Source organism: Mirounga leonina, unplaced genomic scaffold (genome assembly GCF_011800145.1).
Source record: "Mirounga leonina isolate KUSES-001 unplaced genomic scaffold, KU_Mleo_1.0 Mir_125, whole genome shotgun sequence".
In the NCBI taxonomy this organism is placed as follows: domain Eukaryota; kingdom Metazoa; phylum Chordata; class Mammalia; order Carnivora; family Phocidae; genus Mirounga; species Mirounga leonina.
Genome location: NW_023270305.1, coordinates 75,778,909 through 75,798,045, shown reverse-complemented (window position 1 = coordinate 75,798,045; position 19,137 = coordinate 75,778,909). Strand labels below are relative to the sequence as shown.

At 37.7% G+C, this 19,137-nt stretch overlaps 1 protein-coding gene across 2 annotated transcripts in view; it reads right to left on the bottom strand.

The window, feature by feature from the left end:
- Positions 1-18,873, bottom strand: part of MRPS9 (mitochondrial ribosomal protein S9) — a 61,465-nt gene extending 42,592 nt beyond the window's left edge. The window contains exons 1-2 of one of the 2 annotated variants that reach the window (XM_035001867.1): positions 18,701-18,873; positions 7,753-7,932 (exon numbers count right to left, since the gene is read on the bottom strand). In XM_035001867.1, coding sequence (XP_034857758.1) covers positions 7,753-7,932; positions 18,701-18,835 — 315 coding nt within the window. In that variant the 5' untranslated portion in view covers positions 18,836-18,873. The remainder of the gene's footprint in view (positions 1-7,752; positions 7,933-18,700) is intronic. The other variant, XM_035001868.1, reaches the window with a different exon arrangement.
- Between the last annotated feature and the right edge of the window lie 264 nt (positions 18,874-19,137).

Genomic DNA, 19,137 nt, shown 5'->3' with positions numbered 1-19,137 from the left:
GCTTCCCAAAATACGCAATATAAAAATACTATTCCCAGTTCAATATAAAGCTATGGATGGTATTTCAAAGAAGATAATTATAATAAAAAATAAGTAACAAAAATGGTTAGGGGCAGAAGGGCTTTTCCCATAAAATTTTAAATTAAGATAAAGATTTGGTCGGGAAAGGTTCAGAAGTACCAGAAAAGAAAATGAGAAACAAAGGCAAAGAAAGTGTTAAAATAATTCAGTCATTTTTAAGCAGTTTTCCTGATGTTATTCAAAAATATCTGTATTAGCATGGTAAAAGTGCAGAATTTAAATATTATGATAAGGTGAAATTAAGTCAACCAGAAAACCAGTGGAGGAAGGCGGTGAGAGAAATACTTAACTCTGTTAATGTTAACCCATCAATCAACTATAATGTTCTCAGATTCCCTGGTGCATGTGACACTTACCAGGCACCAGAGAAGTACCAGTAGGACATGGCCTAGGTCTTCAAGTATCTTCAAATCAGAGGAAACTTGGCATTTCACATGTGAATTGTGGTTTGGCCCACTTGGACCACGTTTATCAACAACAGAACTAACAGAAATTTCCTAATTATCTGAAATAAGCACCTTTTCACTTCTAAACAATCTACTTAAAACACGGTTATGTAAACTGAGAAACACCTAGTTCTTCCACAAAAACAGAAGACAAAAATAATGCATTTGACCCGTGAACAACACAGGTTTGAATTTCTGCAGGTCCATGTATGTACTGATTTTTTCTGACAAACAGCGCAGTACCGTAAATGTTATTTTCCTTATTATTTTCCTAATAACATTTTCTTTTCTCTAGCTTGCTTTATTATAATTATACAGTATATAATAGACATCATATACAAAATCTGTGTTAATCAACTGCTTACGTTATCGGTAAGGCTTCCAGGCAACAGTAGGCTGTTAGTAAGTAGTTAAGTGATGAGGGAGTCAAAAGTTATATGCGGATTTTCAACTATACAGGGGGTCAGCGCCCCTCACCCCTGTGTTGTTTGAGGGCCAACTGTCTATCAGTTGGGACTCAATTCTTCAAGAAGTTTGAAAACAATATTACTGGCCTAATGTTATTTGTTTTAGGTTAGCATTTGTGTTTCAAGAGAAACTTTTCCCAGTCTAAGAACTAGATTCTGGATGTAGCCTGTAGTTAACACACTGGTATGCAAACACTGTCAATATCTATGAATATATATACCTGAAGGAGATACCAAATCACTGCCTCACTCTGATTTTGAGGCTGTTGATGACTTATTCTTTCAGTCTGAAGTTCACTCAGAAGAAACTCTGAGCCAGAGGGAGGGAGAGAGAAAAAAAAAGAGCATTGTCCTGTAAGTTCTAGCTTAGTATTTCCTATATTAAGTTCTGAAATTTGTTATGGAATTCAGCGTAAGAAAGTTCTTAGGTGTTTTAAACTCACGTCACATTTGAAAAAATTGTTTCATATTTGAAGTAGGTTCAACGGTTGGTTGTCACAATAACAAAAAAACCCCCCACAAAAGCCATGCTTCTTTTGGAAATAAAAAAGTGGAAGTATACATTTAATGGTAAGTATAGGAACTTCTAAAAATTTATTAGACCGTAGCACTGTTTATCTGGATCTAAAACAAAAAAGTGCTGACAAAAATAAAGAATGTAAACTAAAAAAAAAATTAATCCAAATAAGTCATGGAGTAAGGCAATTCTCCTTTGGAAATATGTTCCCTACATTTTTAGATTTTTAACTGGAATAGCGGTACTTCAAGGGTTCCCTAAAATGAAGGCAAAGTATTTAACTACATTCTTAGGCTTAAATCAATGTATAAAAGGACTGCAGGCTCAACCCAGGAGGAGCACTGGGTCAGGAATGCAATCTCTATTAATTAGGTATCCCAGCTGGGCAGTGGGTCTGCAGCTGTTAACTCGATCAGTGACTTACCTAAATGTCATCTCTACTGATTCGCTTATAAATTACCAGCAAGTGAGACTAATGTACAGGTGCTAATTTATTTAAACTGTTCTCTACAGTTCTACACAGCTTTACAAACTGCATCTGGCACCTAATGTTAGCTGTCAGTTGTACTTAGACATGCCTGTCCTAACGACTCTGTTCATTAGAAGTGAGCACAAATTATGAAATATTGTGAAAAATGATACATCAAATGGAATGAGCACAGCAAATCAATTAGAGAAACTTCATACAGCATATTCACACTTAGGAGAATAAAACATTCTGATTTCAGAATGAGGTCTATAATACCAATTAAAAAGTAACTGGTAGACTTCAGCAGTGTTATATATCAATTTGCTGGCTTTTTTCCCGAAATTCTATAGTAATGTAGAACTTAACTTTTAATTCCCAAATAAAGACATTAGTAAATTCAAGTGCAATTTTGTATCCATAATATTTAATATAACTGAGATGTCTCCAACTTAAAATTGGTAACTGATACCACTTAATTCAAAAAGGAAAATGCAAATAGCAGTGGTTCTCAACTTTCTTCTGTGCTGACAGCATGATTTCGAAATCACTGTCATCCAGTGTCTGCTCAAGCATAACAACGTGTAACAATGTCACCAGACCAGGCTTTCCCTTTGGGTCACTGAGGGAAACCGCTGCAGCCCCGCCTCTGTCACAGGCTCTGGGGCTGATTTCTTTACAGTCTCCAGACACGCAGCGTCTTCCCTTGGCCAAAGTGTAACTACTTTAAGTTCAATTACAGAACCCACTCAGTGCAATGTTCAATCTGGCAGTTCAATCTTCCTCATGGTAACTATACGGTGAGAGCTAAAAATATTTTTTATATGCTGATCAGCATTTGGCAGTAAACTGTGAAAGGTCTGAGGAATGGGGGTTGAGAACCACAGCATTAAGATATATTTTCAAAACAGCGTGCATGTCAGTACCTGCAGCAATATATACACATATAGTATACAAGTATATATGTATATATGCATGTCACCATACACACTACTTACTGACCATGAGAGGGCAGCCGCTTTCCTCCTGCCACATCTGCCACAGGTGGTCAGGAGCATCACAGTGGTTCAGTGGGGAAGTGCAATAGGTGGTTTCTTTTTTTTTTTTTTTTTTGGTTTCTTTCTTTTCAAAAGAACTTAAAATATTAGGCAAAAATGAAACTACCTTGAAATGGAGAAAATCTGTACTTGCCCATGACTAATTTCTTTCCAGTTAATTTGTTATTTCACAAGCCAAAAATAATTTTTTCATATAAATACAATACCAAGATTGAGCATTAAATATAAAAAAGTAATTTTGCAAAAACAAATGTAGCAGATATACAATGCTGCAGCTTTAATAATAAACTTCTAAATAACGTAACTTTTAAGTAAATATTAAAAGTGACAAACAGAATTATTTTTATTCATAAAATTTTATGTCATATCCTTCCTATTTTACCAACCCACATCTGTACTCTTTAAAAACCTTTATAACTTAAAGAAATGCTAACATGTAAGATCAGCTAGGCACAATTTTTACGTATCTATATGCTGGACTCAGTAAGGCCAGGGGCCAGATTTCTATTCAAGTTCAACCTTCTGGAATAAACTTCTAAACCTAGAAACCCACAAAAAAAATGCCTATGAAGAGTTAACATAGATGACATAAATTCATGATTTTACTCAGTAGGAAGGGCACACAGGGCCTCACGCCAAGTCCAAGGGCTCTTAGTTTTAATTCACAGGCCTACCAAGTTTAGTTATGCCAGAAGGCTGGAAGGTGAGAGGGCCAGAGGCAGATGTGTGCACACAGACATCCTGACAGGAAAGGAGATGACAGGAATCAGTACTAGAGCATGGCCAGGCCATTCAGCACAGGGACAAACAGGAACTATGAGCCCCAGCCACGGTATCAGGTTAACAACCATACTAACAGGAAAATCCTGAGGCACTGTAAGGTTAAATTATACTCACTATACTCTACTAAATAAGGTTGGGGAGAACACTATTTTAGAAAATGTTACCCAAAAAATTAATCTTTGAAAGTGTGGAAAAACAGACTTTGCATACAGGAAAACCTTGTACAGCTCTGGGTTCCTCAACAATAAAGACCCCACAACATTTTTCTGACTGAATGTGGTAATGTAAATCAGGCTCCCAGAAAGCATCTTCAAAGTATATAGGAGGTTTTTAATAAGTGGTGGTATTTTTCATAACCAGTAACAATTAAAAATAGGTTTCCCTTATCTGGAAACTTCACTTCTGTGGAATATCGAATTTCCTGATCATTTAAAATAAGAGAAAAATTACTGTATCTAGTTTTAAATTCTGTATTAAAAGCCAAACACATTACAAAAAGCATTATAACCTCTAACTATATAAAAGCAATCATGACATTCTTCCAAAAATTATCTGGAAGCTTAAAATATTTTCCTGATTTTGGATATCAAATTATTTGGTTTTGTCTTTAGAAATAACTAAGCATTTTGTCAGTATGGAAATGCTACATTAGACTCATTAGCTATATACTCTCTTTCAGGGTATATATACAGCCAAATCTCAAACAAAAATAACAGTTTTGAAAACATACACAAAACCAGGAACCACAATGGGTATGTAATTTTAATGCTTTGGTAACAGTTGGCTGTCACTGTCCTCTTTTGCTTTTACATCTACTTAGATGCCAATGAGAGTCCACTAAATTTAATAAAATGCCCAAAGAGTTAATTGATATAAAATATGAGACTTAGTGAGGCAGATCAATCACTTGCAGGTAAGTCTAACATAGCAGAATTATGTCACCGGTGTGAAAGGAGCTAACACTTCCACACAGGCATTTAGGCAATGTGCTGGGTGAGACAAAATCTCAACCTGCGGGTTATGATATCACCTCCGGTGTGGATCACTCAATGATAAATCAATATACTCAAGAGTACTTCCTACTGTTCTCCTCAACACGCAGTCTTAGGTGGGATGGAAGATTTGTGTGACAAAGGCAATCAGAGAACTAGTGAAGGATTCAAATTATGGTAGATTTTACTTATTGCATTTAATAGTAACAGTAATACAATGGCACCTAATTTACCAATGTGAAAATTATACAGTAAGCCTAGGCTTTCAACCAGGTAAATGAATTAAATTATATGCCATGTCTACTACCTAGAAGTTAAATCCTCTTGAAAATATTTTTAACAACCCAAAAATATTCTGATTAAAGATCCAACCACTGAACTAACCACTCCAAACAACATATAATTTTTTAATACTAACATTATGAAAACGGTTATCTTCTCAGACAGAATTACAAAACTGTTGAACAATTCTGTTTCTTTCAATGAGCTGAATATCTCCATGTATACCCAAAAAGGTAGTAAACTCAGCTGGGTAGTGGGATCCTCTTGCTCATAACAGTTACTCAGGGACACACAGGTCACAAGGAGAGAGGGAAGGGCCAGTTTTAAATGTAAACAGTAATATAAAGAAAATTACCCACAAAACATCCCAAGGCTGAATGAATTCAACCAAACATTTAAAGAATTAATACCAACTCTTCACAAACTCTTCTAAAAAGAGAGGAAAATACCTACCAACTCATTCAATGAGGCCAAGTATTATCCTGATATCAAAATGAGACAGAGACATACAAGAAAACTACAGATTAGTATCAGTTAGATGCAAAAATCTCAACAAAATACTATCAAACCAAATCCAACAATACATTAAAAAATCATTCACCACAATTAAGTGGTAGATTTATTCCCAGATGCACGGGTGGTTCAATTATCACAAATCAATCAACATGATATATCACATCAATAAGAGAAAGGATAAAAGCCATATGATCATCTCAATAGATAGAGAAAAAGCATTTAACAAAGCATACACAGACAACTCAACACCCAAAAAGCAAATAATCCAATTAAAAATGGGCAGAAGACATGAACAGGCATTTCTCCAAAGAAGACATCCAGATGGCCAAGAGACACATGAAAAGATGCTCCAACATCATTACCTCATACCTGTCAGAATGGCTAAAATCAGCAACACAAGAAACAACAGATATTGACGAGGATATGGAGAAAAAGGAACCCTTGTGCACTGTTGGTGGGAATGCAAACTGGTACAGCCACTGTGGAAAACAGTATGGAGATTCCTCAAAAAGTTAAAAACAGAACTACCCTATGATCCAGCAATCACACTACTGAGTATTTACCAAAACAAACAAACAAAAAAAACCCCCCCAAAAAACACAACCCCAAAACACTAATTCAAAGGGATTACATGCATCCCTATGTTTATAACAGCATTACTTACAATAGCCAAATCATGGAAGCAGTCCAAATGTCAATGGATAGATGAATGGATAAAGAAGATGTGATACACACACACACATATATGCACACTGGAATATCATTCAGCCATAAAAAATAATGAAATCTTGCCATTTGCGATGACATGGATGGAGCTAGAGTATAATGCTAAGTGAAAGAAGTCAGAGAAAAACAAATACAATATGATTTCACTCACATGTGGAATTTAGGAAACCAAGAAAACAAAAAATGAGCAAAGGAAAAAAAAAAGAGAGAGACAAACCAAGAAGTAGACTCTTTAACTATATAGAACAAAACTATGGTTACCAGAGGGGAGGGGGTGAGGGGGATGGGTGAAATAAGTGATGGGGATTAAGGGCACTTGTCATGATGACCACTGGGTGATGTAGTGTTAAGTCACTATATTGTATACCTGAAAACTAATATAACATTGTACATTAACTATACTGGAAATCAAAACAAAATTTAAAAAAGTTAGAACAAGCTGCAAAGTGGTTAAATTTTAAGTACCTTTGCTAGCTATGTTGGGATGTCTGGCAAAAAAGTATTATTTATTATTACTACTTTTATTAGGGTTAGAAAAACTCAAGAGAGGAACAGAGTTCTTTTTTTTTTTTTTTTAAAGATTTTATTTATTTATTTGACAGAGACAGAGACAGCGAGAGCAGGAACACAAGCAGGGGGAGTGGGAGAGGGAGAAGCAGGCTTCCTGCTGAGCCGGGAGCCCGATGTGGGTCTCGATCCCAGGATCCTGGGATCCTGACCTGAGCCGAAGGCAGTCGCTTAACCAACTGAGCCACCCAGGCGCCCCACAATAACAGAGTTCTAACTTTAATTCTCAAATCATTTAGAACATGCCCTGACTTTGAAAATTCAAATACATAGTTAAGATAATAAAAAACACTCAACTCAGGTTTACTTATGGGATTTCCTGTAAACTTCACTATATTTCCATCACCATCTGTTTTATCATTTTGTAAGAAAGCTGAGTTTAAGACTCCACAATAGGTTAAATGTTTCCACATTGTGTATGAGCATTCACAGTGGCTCCTAATTCTTGAATCAAGAAAATTATCCATTTCTCATTAAAATCTAAAACTCACTATGCTTCATAATGCTTCAAATACAGAGTAGCATCTCTCTTTGAAACCATGGTTCCAACTTGCAATACATAGTGGTTTTTGTCCTTATTCTGACAGTTTGATTAAAATTGACACAGAGCTAGGGGCGCCTGAGTAGCACAGTTGGTTAAGGGTCCAACTCTTGGTTTTGTCTCAGGTCGTGATCTCAGGGTCATGAGATTGAGCCCCGCGTCAGGCTCCGAGCCCAGCACAGAGTCTGCTTCAGTTTCTCTCATCCTCTGCCCCTCCCCTCTAGTGCGCTCTCTCTCCGTCTAAAATAAGTAAATCATAAAAAAACAAACTCTACAGCAATTACTTTCCCAACAGAGTAATTGCACTTACGTCAATATCCTCTTGAGTAAAAGTTTCTGGATCTTCTCCCATCATGTTGGCTAAATGTCTCTTTCCTATGTTGAACTCTTCAATCTGCTTTTTAATAAAATCCACTGTGTAAGTTTCACGTCTTAAGGCTGCAACATTTTTCTTTGTTGTTACACCTGTGGTGTGCCTTAGCCTTAGTATCTAGCAGAAAATATAAACAAAAAGAGAAAAGATTTTAAGTTAAATAATGATCTTGTATGCCACGGTCTGTAAATGAATAAGGATGTTCAAACAGTTGTCTTTATTATAGTACTCAGTTGGCAAGAGTCTGGGAACAGGTAAAAGGCCTGTTAAGAAAGCTGTTAGAAATTGTCCTCCGCTCAAAAGCTTGCTTATAAAAGCCTCTCCTTACATAGTAGTTTAAACTACTGGCATTTCAACACATTAAAACCCAAAATACCTGTAAGTAATATGCTACCTCCTTATCTACTACAAACATCCACATTTGATACCGATTGATCAACGTCAACTAGTTGTGATATTTGACACAAAGGCAATGAAGAGTAAAATGTCACTCCCTTAAAAAGAGGCAAATGCACGTGCAGACAGTACCCAGCAAGCAGAAGTCAAGGGAAGGAAGGAGCATGTACTGGGGGATAACACACTTAGGCTACTGGTAGTCACCTTGTTTAAGGGTACAAATATGGCCCATCTTTCAATGCCTTAAAATAATAGCTTAGCTTAGCTTGAGACTATTCTGTGGTCCTTATTTTAAGCTGATACAGTGAAGAAACTGCTTCACTAAGCACTGACATGATTTATCATTAATTTGGTTCAATACACTAACAGAAATAAGGGCTTTCCCATCCTTTTAAACTATCAGTAATGATATCACACTTGCTGCTGTTGATCCTTTTATGCTGTAGCACTAGGAATTTCCCCTCAAGGCATTAATAGTTCACCTACAATAAAGGGTGCTAAAGAACCAGAAAAATATTTTCAAATGACTGTTCAGCCACATTCAGTAGCTGGATATAACTAGAACAGATATTTTTGGTCCTGGCTTTTCTCAAAATCTTAATCTGTGGTTCTCAAATTTCATCCCAGCCTCAACAATTTTAAACACTCTTAAGCAATTCAGACCTTAAGAACTGTAATTCTTAGTAACTCATTCACTTCCCTTTTCATTAACATAAATTCTCTTTCACGCATACCAACACCAACACCATCCCTGCCTCATCCATTCCCTAACCCTTTGAGAATCAGAGATTCAAGTAACTAATAATTTGTCACTATAGTAACAATAAAAAGCAGAAGAAAAAATACAGGAGAAATATTACAATAACCTATTAATAGTAAAAATGATGTTCTTAAACTCTCACAAATCAAAATAGTGATAAAATGATTTCTTGCTACTCTTAAATGAGCAAGATAGGGCATTTTAAAATTCCATGAAACTTTATAGTTTATTTTTCCTCAGGGGAGCACAAGGAGTTTCTCTCTTTATATTATTAATTGAGAATCTTAAGATGCTTTATAAAATACAGTGTCACTATCAATCAGTAAAAACATGACCCAAACTTGCTTACGTATAGTTAGCCTGCCCTTATACAGCCTTTTTGTACACCCCTGTTACCTCTCCCCACAGCCAGTGCCAACAGCACCAAATCCTCATCTCAGGAGTTTTACCATCTTATTATATTTTTACTTTTTCCAGGGTTTTGCTTCTGTTTCTTTTTTTTATGATTTCATATTTTCTTTGAATACGGGAAGATGCTGCTTCCCGTATTCAAAGTGAAGAGAAAATGCCTGTCTGCGCCAAGAATCATGGCAAAGCTATGGATCTAGAGGAGAAAGCAGCTGTCACTCAGTAGAGGTGATTTTCCCCAATGTTCCACTACCAAAAGGATGATTACGTTGCTGGTTTCGTAAGTCATATGACAAAATGTTTTGGTCCATAACTAAACAATCCATTTGTAATACAGGTGACCCCACTACACTTCCCACCAATCACCAACCACAGCCGTCAGGAGAAATGAGTTTCCCAGTGAATGTGGGAGACTTCCATCCACTGAAGTAATGAGTTCTAAAGGAAGAGTAAGATTAGGAGGAAAGTGATGAGTTCAATTTGGGGCATGACAAGTTTGAGATGCTTGATGGGCAGCCTGGGAGAGATAGGTGTCCTGGAGGCAGATGGCTCTGTGGGTGTGTACACAGGAGAGATCTGAGCTGGAGATGCCGTCTGTTAATAATCAGCATGGGACATGATGTAACACCATCAAAGTAGGGGAAATGGCAGGCATTAGTGTTAGACTAAAAACATCTATTTTACCATGCAAAGAAACAACACAGTTTGTGAGGGAAAGTAGACGGAAAGGTAAGATTACTTGTCTTATGACCTTTTTTTTTTTTTTATGAAACAGGACAAGAGATGGGTCTGCAGAGTAAGGGGAGACAGGTTTGATGGACTGAATACTTCATATTCAAAGAGCAATGATACAGTGGTTGTAAAGTAGACAGAACAATTAAAGGAAGAAAATAAGAAAAAAATTTAAGCACCCCTTTATACTGTATGTGAGCCAGGAGAACAACAGCTATAGTATTTTATTAATTATTTTCCTGTTTCCTATATATTTCCTTTGTATGTTTCAGTGGTACATTCAATGTACTAATTAGTTCAGAAGAGTTCTATCATCAGGCAAATTGTACCCTTCAAATTATCAAGTGTTCCATTCTCAGGCAATACTTTTACCTTGAATTTAATTTTGTTGAATCGTAATATTGTAACTTTTTCAAACTTCCCCTTGCCTTTCCCTGGAATATCACTGCCCATATTTTTCATTTAAATTTTGCATCACTAGGTTTTGAGTCAATCTGAGGTTTTTTAATACATGAGAATATCCTACTTAAATGGACTTAATAGATACTGTCTCATTTTCCATCTTATTTTATCTTGTTTTTATCCTTTCATTCCTGTTTTCTTTCTTTTGCTAGATGGTCTATAGTTTTTTTTATATTTGTCTCTTGATCCGGCGATTTAGACACCAGACAGCCTGCTTTTATTTTAGTAATGATTACCTATATGTCTCCGAATAAAATGTTTAAATTATTTCTTCTGCCAACTTCAGAAAGTAACACTCATTGAATTCTCACTTACTTACTGTTTTCTTCTTCGACCACAGAAATTATCTGTTTTTCTGTCCTCCATTCATATCAGCTTCTCTCAGTCTTATTATCTCTTTGTTCTGCATCCTGTATGATTTTTAAACCTTTAATCCTTGGGATTTTTTTGTTTTCTGTGGTGTTAATTCTGCAGCCACTCTGAATTTTTAGCTCTTAAATCACTGGTCTATCTCCAAAAATCTTTCCTTAACTATTTCTTTAATCATATCTTCTTGTCTTATCTCCTGTTTTATACAGCTCTCCCTAACCCAACCTTTTAAGAATGTCCTTGACAGTGTGAAGCAGTTATAGTAAAATAATTTGTGTTTTCTTCATCTCTCTCTCCCACACTGTTCCTTTACTTTTGTTCCGACAACATTTTAGTATCACCTCAAGCAAAGAGTTGATTATTGGCTTGAAGATTCATTTCTTCACTTGATTTAAAATTATCTTGTGTCTGTCTATATTCTTCAGACTTTGTGACATGTGGCGGCTTTCTTAGTTTTAACATAACTGAGGCTTAAAAAACTGTAAAAAATTTATTTTTGTTCATTTAGAAAGGAATTTTTTTAAAAAGTCCCTACTTTGCTATTTTTCATAATCTCTTTAGGATCTTTAGAATCTTTTCAGACATTTGTATACACTGCCTAAGAATATGACATCCGTTTTATTATAAAGCCATCACAGCATCAGTACCAGATTACTGAATAGATTTATAAATGTTCTAAATTATTCCAGCAATGATTCACACAAAAATATTTACATTCAAAAAAGTCCATTTCTCATTAGAACAATCTATTAAGTAAGATGATGCTGAATGTGAATCCACTAGATCTTTAGCTATGAACAGCCAGAATTCCTGGAAAGAACGTGCTTTGCTGATAAGTACAAATCTCCAACAAAATTTTCTACAGGTTCTATTTCCAACTGAAAAGCTATGACAGAGAATTTTCCTAACACTTTGTTTTTATGGACTGGTATAGATACAACTTGACAGATTTGTTTCTTTTTTAAGATAATCAGTGGGTCAGACAACTATAATTTCAATCAAGCGGGTTGCCAAAGAAGCAGACACATCCTGACAGAGCAGTGATGTCCCAAATTTGGCCAAATGCCAGGGCTACACACTACTTTAATGATATTACGAGTATTAAGGAGTTTCCTTTTTGTTCAAGTGGATAAAAATGGAACAAAGAAGAATCTGCCACTTATTTGAATAGAAAAGGCAAAAGAAAAAATACTTTGAGGAATAAAAAGAAAGGTAAAGACTAAAGTCAGATTAGAGAGAACATGGATAGAAACAATATAAGGACACCAAGTTAGAAAGGATAGTAACCTTTTTGAATGAGTTTATATTTTTATCAGCTAGAGGTCTCTGAATGCAAGCAAAAGAAAATGGCTTTGCTTAAGCAAAAGAGACATTTCTTAGAAGACTAACAGGGGCCCAGGACTATAACTTGAAGCAGGCAGCTAAAAAACAGGAACGCAAATGATCCACAACACATTCAAGAAGTCTGTGGCCACTAAGATAAAATACTATTCCAACTGTCCTTAGCTCTCTGCTCAAGATCCCACGGGAGGGACTACCTAATGGGGCTACTTTGGGTCAGATGCCTCAGATTATAGTTCTTCCAGACTGTATCCAGTGGGAAAGAACTCATTCCTCCTGAGAAAATAGAGTGCCCTGCTGAAAGGGAAATGGACAATTAAAAGGTTAAACAAGGAAATCTACTACACTACTTAAGCAAAATTCACCATTTATTTTCTTTACACAATCTTGTAAATTTAGAGCCTTAACATACTTACCAACCAAATAAAATATAGGGGCTTTGTTTGAATTGTGCTTTAAACAAACCAGCTATAAAAAATTGCTGAGACAACCAGGGAAATTTGAATATGGTATCAGATGATATTAAAATTACTGTTCATTCTGTCAGATACGTGCATAGGGGCATGGAAGCTTATGTTTGTTTTTTTAAAGATTTATTTATTTATTTGAGAGAAGAGAGACAGAGCACGAGTGGAGGGTTGGGGCAGAGGGAGAGGGAGAACAGACTTCCCACTGAGCAGGGAGCCCAATGCGGGGCTCGATCCCAGGACCCTGAGATCAGGACCCGAGCGAAGGCAGATGCTTAATGGACTGAGCCACCTAGGTGCCCCTATGTTTTGTTTTGTTTTTTCTTTTAAAATCTACCTGTTAGAGATGCACATTCAAGTATATACATAAGTAATATAATGGGAAGTCTGAGATTTACATAAAAGCTTACAGAAAAAAAGGTAGGGAGACAGATGAAACAGGACTGCGAAACATTAATAACTGTTGAAGCCGGTTAACATATATATACATAGCATTCATTATAGTATTCTATTTTTGTAAATGCCTGACTGAACATGCTTTTTCATAATAAAATTCTCAAAAGTAAACTATTTTACAAGTTCTTTTAACAAATTTAAGCAACTACTATGGGCCACACTATCTACTGAATTTTAACAGAAATAACTGTCAAGCAGACTTGAGCGGTGTTAAAACGAGAACATTGTTGGGATTAACATAACAATAAAAAAATAAAAAAAAAACCACAAGAACATTGCCATACTGAGAGAAGGAAACATGAAACATGGTCAAACTGCAGTTTTCTTAAAGTTACTAATCTATCTGGCAAAAAGGAGTGTGGCAGGTGTTCACATGTATACACATGTGCATACACACATGTACACATGCACATATCCCTATACGTAAGAACTCTTCACAAGTTTAAATTCAGGAAATGATCAGTGAGGATCTAGGAGGTATCTGTGGGCACTGTACTAGGCATCAGAGTAGGTATACAAAGGTTATGCTATTTTCTCAAGAGGTTTACAAACCAGCTGTAGGGGAAAGACCTAAACACACAAGACACTTAGTTAATAAAAAAGAAGTAATGTGGGTCTTTCATAGTTGCAGATAGCTTCCAAGATGGCTCCCAGTGATTCTACCGCTGGTATTCATCCTTTTGTTCAATCTCCCCTTGAGTGTGGGCTTCTGTAACTTGCTTGAGTAACTTGCTTCTGATGAATAGAATACTATGAAAGCGATAGAATGTCACCTTTAAGATCATGTTACAAAAAGACTGTCTTCCCTCTTTTTCCCCCTCTCTTAATCAACCTAATGGAAGCCAGATGTGGTGAGCTGCCCTCCAGAGACCCACGTGACAAGAACTGAGGGTGGCCTCCACCCAGTCCAATAGCCTGGCAGGAGATGAATCCTGCTATTACCCACACACAATGAGCAAATGGGGAGGTAGATTTCAACCCTCCAGCCTTGAGACTACTGGAGCCACAGCCAACACCTGGACTGCTACGTTATGGGAGACTCTGAGGGAAAACCCAGTAAAACTGTGCCTGCAATCCTGATGCACAGAAACCATGATATAACAAACGTCTGCTGTTTTAAGCTGCTAAATTTGGGGGTAACTTGTTATGCAGCAATAAATAACTAATTTATCATCCTACTTACAACAATGAAGCATAATACAAGTAGATTTAGTACACTAAATCTATCCTTTAAAGGACAGGATGAGATCTCAAAAGAAAAAACTTATCCCATCAAAGGAGTTTTAATTTCCATTGCTAATAAAATGGGATTTTTAAAAAAATTCACAAGTTACCTAGGGGAAACGTAACTAATTTACAGAGCTGCAGACAGCATTTGATACAAATGCAAGTCAATTTTTAATTTCAAAGAGTTTTTAAGAAATTTATCAGTAAACTTTATTAAGACCCCATCATAAACCAACTGGATGCTATGATAAATACAGGACATTATAAGCTCCTAGGAGCCCATAAGATGAGAGAAGAACAGATATTTAAGACAAGAACAACAATGTTTTTACAATAAAATCAAAATACACAAGGGCTAAGCCACCAAATGCCATTGATCATTCTTTGGCAGACAGTCCAATTTAACAAGGGGTGTACTGACTCAGTGAACACAGAAAGTTTAAGCACTAAGTGTTTAGTAGAAAATAAAATTAAGAGGACATATCATTGATAATTGGTAATATGAGCTTTCAAAATAGAAAACTGGTCTACTGCTTTTCCTTATTATAAAAGTCATAGGGGCACCTGGCGGGCTCAGTCAGTAGAGCGTGCAACTCTTGATCTCGGGGAGGTAAGTTCAAGCCCCATGTTGGGTGTAGAGATTACTTAAAAATAAAATCTTAAAAAAAAAAAAAATCAGGGGCGCCTGGGTGGTTCAGTCAGTTAAGCATTCAACTCTTGGTTTCGCTCAGGTTATGATCTCAGGGTCCTGAGATCGAGCCCCATGTCAGGCTCTGTGCTCATCAGGGGGAGGAGGGAATCTACTTGAGGATTCTCTCTCTTCCTCTCCCTCTGCTCACACACACTTTCTCTCTCTCTCTATATAAAATAAATAAATCTTTTTTAAAAAGTCATAAATATTTCAAAAAGCTAAATTAGCATTCTTACATCATACTGACAGAGGATTTAAGAAAATCTGGGTAACCTTTGTAGTACACCATGACTGTCAACTGCTTATAATGCCAGTGCAATGTTCATTAGTGAAAGATTAAAAAAAAAAAAAAAATCAAGTACCTTAGTATAGCAAAACAAATCATAATCTGGGCCCTGTCAAACTTTCCCATCTCTCACCATTCTTGCACCAATTATTATACCAATTATAACTGCTATAACCAATTAGTTGTTGTTGCCAGATCCACTGACTCTGTACATCTGTCTCTTCTGTACCTATTAATATCATCATAGAACAGAATACCTCTCTTTTTTCATGTAACTCCTAATTGCTCCTGAAGACTCTTATCATCTCCTCTGAGAAGCCGCCCACCACTCTACCCATTTCAACTCATTTGCATTAGACACTGCATTTCTGTGCTCTTCTGTATTTATCTCTGTAAACCTTATGGTAAACTGTGTGTAGGTCCCTGATATTCAGGGGTTTATAACCTGAAGTTTTGTCATTCACAAATAAGATTCCCTCCTCCATCCCAAATTTGGTACACTTAGATATTTGCAATTATAGCAGCATTAATACGAAACATGTATACCACAAGACTGGTACACAAGAGGAAGTCTGTTAATGAGGGTCCCAACTGAACACACAGGAGTCACAGGTTAAAGAACTTCTTTTTCCATGTGGCATCAGTATTTCTCACTTTTCTGTGACCCCCAGTAATAACTACTATTTAGATCACCTAGGACACACTTATACATATAAACAAAATGCAAAAATACCCTGTATGAGATGTATTTGATTATTATTCCATTGTTTTATGAAACATGGCCCCTAATATATGTTTTTTTCTGAAAGAGTGGGAAAGAGAGTGTGCGTGTGTGCGCGGGAGTGGGGGGCAGAGGGAGAGAGAGAGAATCCTAAACAGGCTCCACCCCCAGCGCAGGGTCTCAGGCAGGGCTTGATCTCATGACCTGAACCCAAATCTAGTTGGATGTCCAACTGACTGAGCCACCCAGGTGGGCCTGAGAAAAATATAACTATTAATGTTAGAGATGGAAGTGAAGGAGTATTAATATTTAAGACAGACAAGCTCTGTGCCAGAAAAAAAAAAAAAAGCTTTATAAATGTCTTTAACCATATATATGGTAATAGTAAGGGTCTGACTGGGGTCAGTTAAGTCTTTCAGCTTATATGTGAGTTGCACTCTGTGTGGTAAAACATAAACTGTGACAATACTAAGGAATTTGGGGATTGGGCAATCTCAGGATCATCCCTAGAGAGTACTAAGGGTCAGTACTGTCTGGTAATTATTTGATAATGATTTGTTTACTTCACAGTGCCTGGCTCAAGTAAAGTGCTCAGTAAACATTTGACATATGGAGGGGAAAAAAGCTTTATTTCAAGTCAGGGAGATGAAAATTAAAGTAGCAAGAAAAAAATCACTGTTCACCCATCTTACTGAAAAAAATACCTAATGCCAGTAGGAAAAGGGGCACTCTCATACATCAATAATGGAGTGTGGATTGCTACTGCCTTCCTGGAAAGCTATGTGGAAATATCTATTCAAATGTAAGATGTACACATACTTTGTAGCAATAAACTCCCAACTGGAACTCTCTCCTACACAAATAAAAGCAACAGTACCTAAGAATTATTACAGGATGTTTACTGAACATTTTATTAATGGTAAGAAAGTGGAAACAAAATAAATGTGCATCAACTATTACCACTGACACATATGGATGCATATGATAAAAAGAACATAGAGAAAGACAGAGGATACATAGATTCTGGAGTTTGAGGGAGGGAGAGAAAGTTAGCACTCCTCCCTCCACACACACACCTAAAGTGTCAGCAATAAAAACATTCTATATGCTATAGCCCCTTTTATAGCTAACTAAGCATATACAGGGAAAATATACTCAAAATAGATGCATGAAAAAATAAAATTTTCCAACATATTTTCCAATGATAAAGTATTAAGGGGCACCCGGGTGACCCGGTCAGTTAAGCATCCCACTCTTGGTTTTGGCTCAGGCCATGATCTCAGGATCCTGGGATGGAGCCCCAAGTAGGGCTCCCCTGCTGAGTGTTTCCTGCTCAGCCAAGAGTCTGCTTCTCCCTCTCCCTCTGCCCTTCCCTACACTCATGCTCTCTCTCTCAAATAAATAAATAAAATCTTTAAAAAAAAGTATTGAAAAATAAATGATGGGTAAATGAATAGATGGACTGGTTGATTTAGGTTAAAATATAAAAGATGATTAAAAATATACAGCATTCCTTCTCTCAATAGTTTTTATTTCATAATATTTGACTTCTTTGCAATATTTGGTACTTGTTTATCACTTTCCCTACTTAAAACATTCACCTGTTTTCCATAACACCACACTGTCTGGTTCATTGAATGAACTTTGGCAGTTCATTCTCAATCTCTGGGAGGCTCTTCTTCCTTGACTGTTTCCTTCAGGGCCCTGTCCCTCTATTTATTCCAATTCAGGACACCTTCACTAGGTGTCTGAATTCACTTCCAAGACCTTGATTAACATCTACAAATTAACAGAGGACTTGTAAATCAGATTTCTTCTTGAACAATAAACCTGTCAATCTTTGGGCCTACTGGAAATCTCCACTTGGACATCCCAATTATAACTGTATAATAAACACAATTATATCCAAAACTAAACTCGTTTTCTTCCCTCTCAAAACTTTTCCCTCCTTTTGAAATCCCATGTCAGCAAATGGCACCATCATCCAACTGAGTCCCGTGAAGCTAGAATCTTGGCTTCTCACTGCCCTCAGGAGTAAAGGAAAAGTACAAGTTCTGGTTTCCATCTCTCCAGGGACAAGGTGTCGGGAAAATTAAGAAAACAGAAACTGCACAGATGCAAGGCACTTTTAAAGTCACTATCAAACCTATCCACTGTGACTTTCTCCATTAAGTCTTCCAGACTACTGCAGGAGTCCAGTTCTCATTCACCTCCTCTGGCGCGGCATTCCTCCCCACTGGACCGTGGAGCAAGCGGGAAGGACCGTACCCTACACCACACCTAAGGCACGGACTCCCCTTAGCTTGGCAGCCAACTTAAGGAAGGGGGAGGTCGCTCTAGTTCCGTCTGCAGATAACTTCCTCCCTCATTGCACCTGCGAAAACCAGAAACAACCTCAAGTGGCCGCTGCAAACCAACACCCATTCCTCCTCTCTCAACCTCAGACCTCTACTAGATACCCCAGACCCTTAAGTCCCCGTCTGAGGGCACGCGAAACGCCAGGGGAAGGTAGCGGCGCCGGCTCCACATCTTGGCGCTACACGGACCAGTGCTTCCACTTCTCCCTTACCTGGAATCCAGCACCTGTCTGCAACTCAGCAGCCGCTGCTTTCCAGACGCCTTGTCTCCGGGCGAGGCTAACCCTACCTCCGAGAAAAAGCCGGTAGGAAGCCGCTGCGCCGCAAGACACACAGGGAGCCGCCATATTGGCTGCCGGAGACCGGGGCAAGTGGGCGAGGGGGCGGGGCCTGAGGCCTGCGCAGGCGCCGGTGGGAGCTAGGTTCCGGGGGCTGCCCGGAAGAAGCAGGGGGCGTGTTCCGCGGTCCGGGGCGGCTCGTCGCTGGTTGGGTGTGTGAGCCCCCGGGGCGTGTCCGACTCCACCCCCTGGTTCGTAGTAGCCCCAAGCTGAAGCTCCAAGCTGTACCTCGTGGCCTCTTTCGCCTTCTACAGCTGCTGAGTTCTGTTGTTGTCTAAGTCTTGGTATGACTTCCACGTGGCTCTTTAACC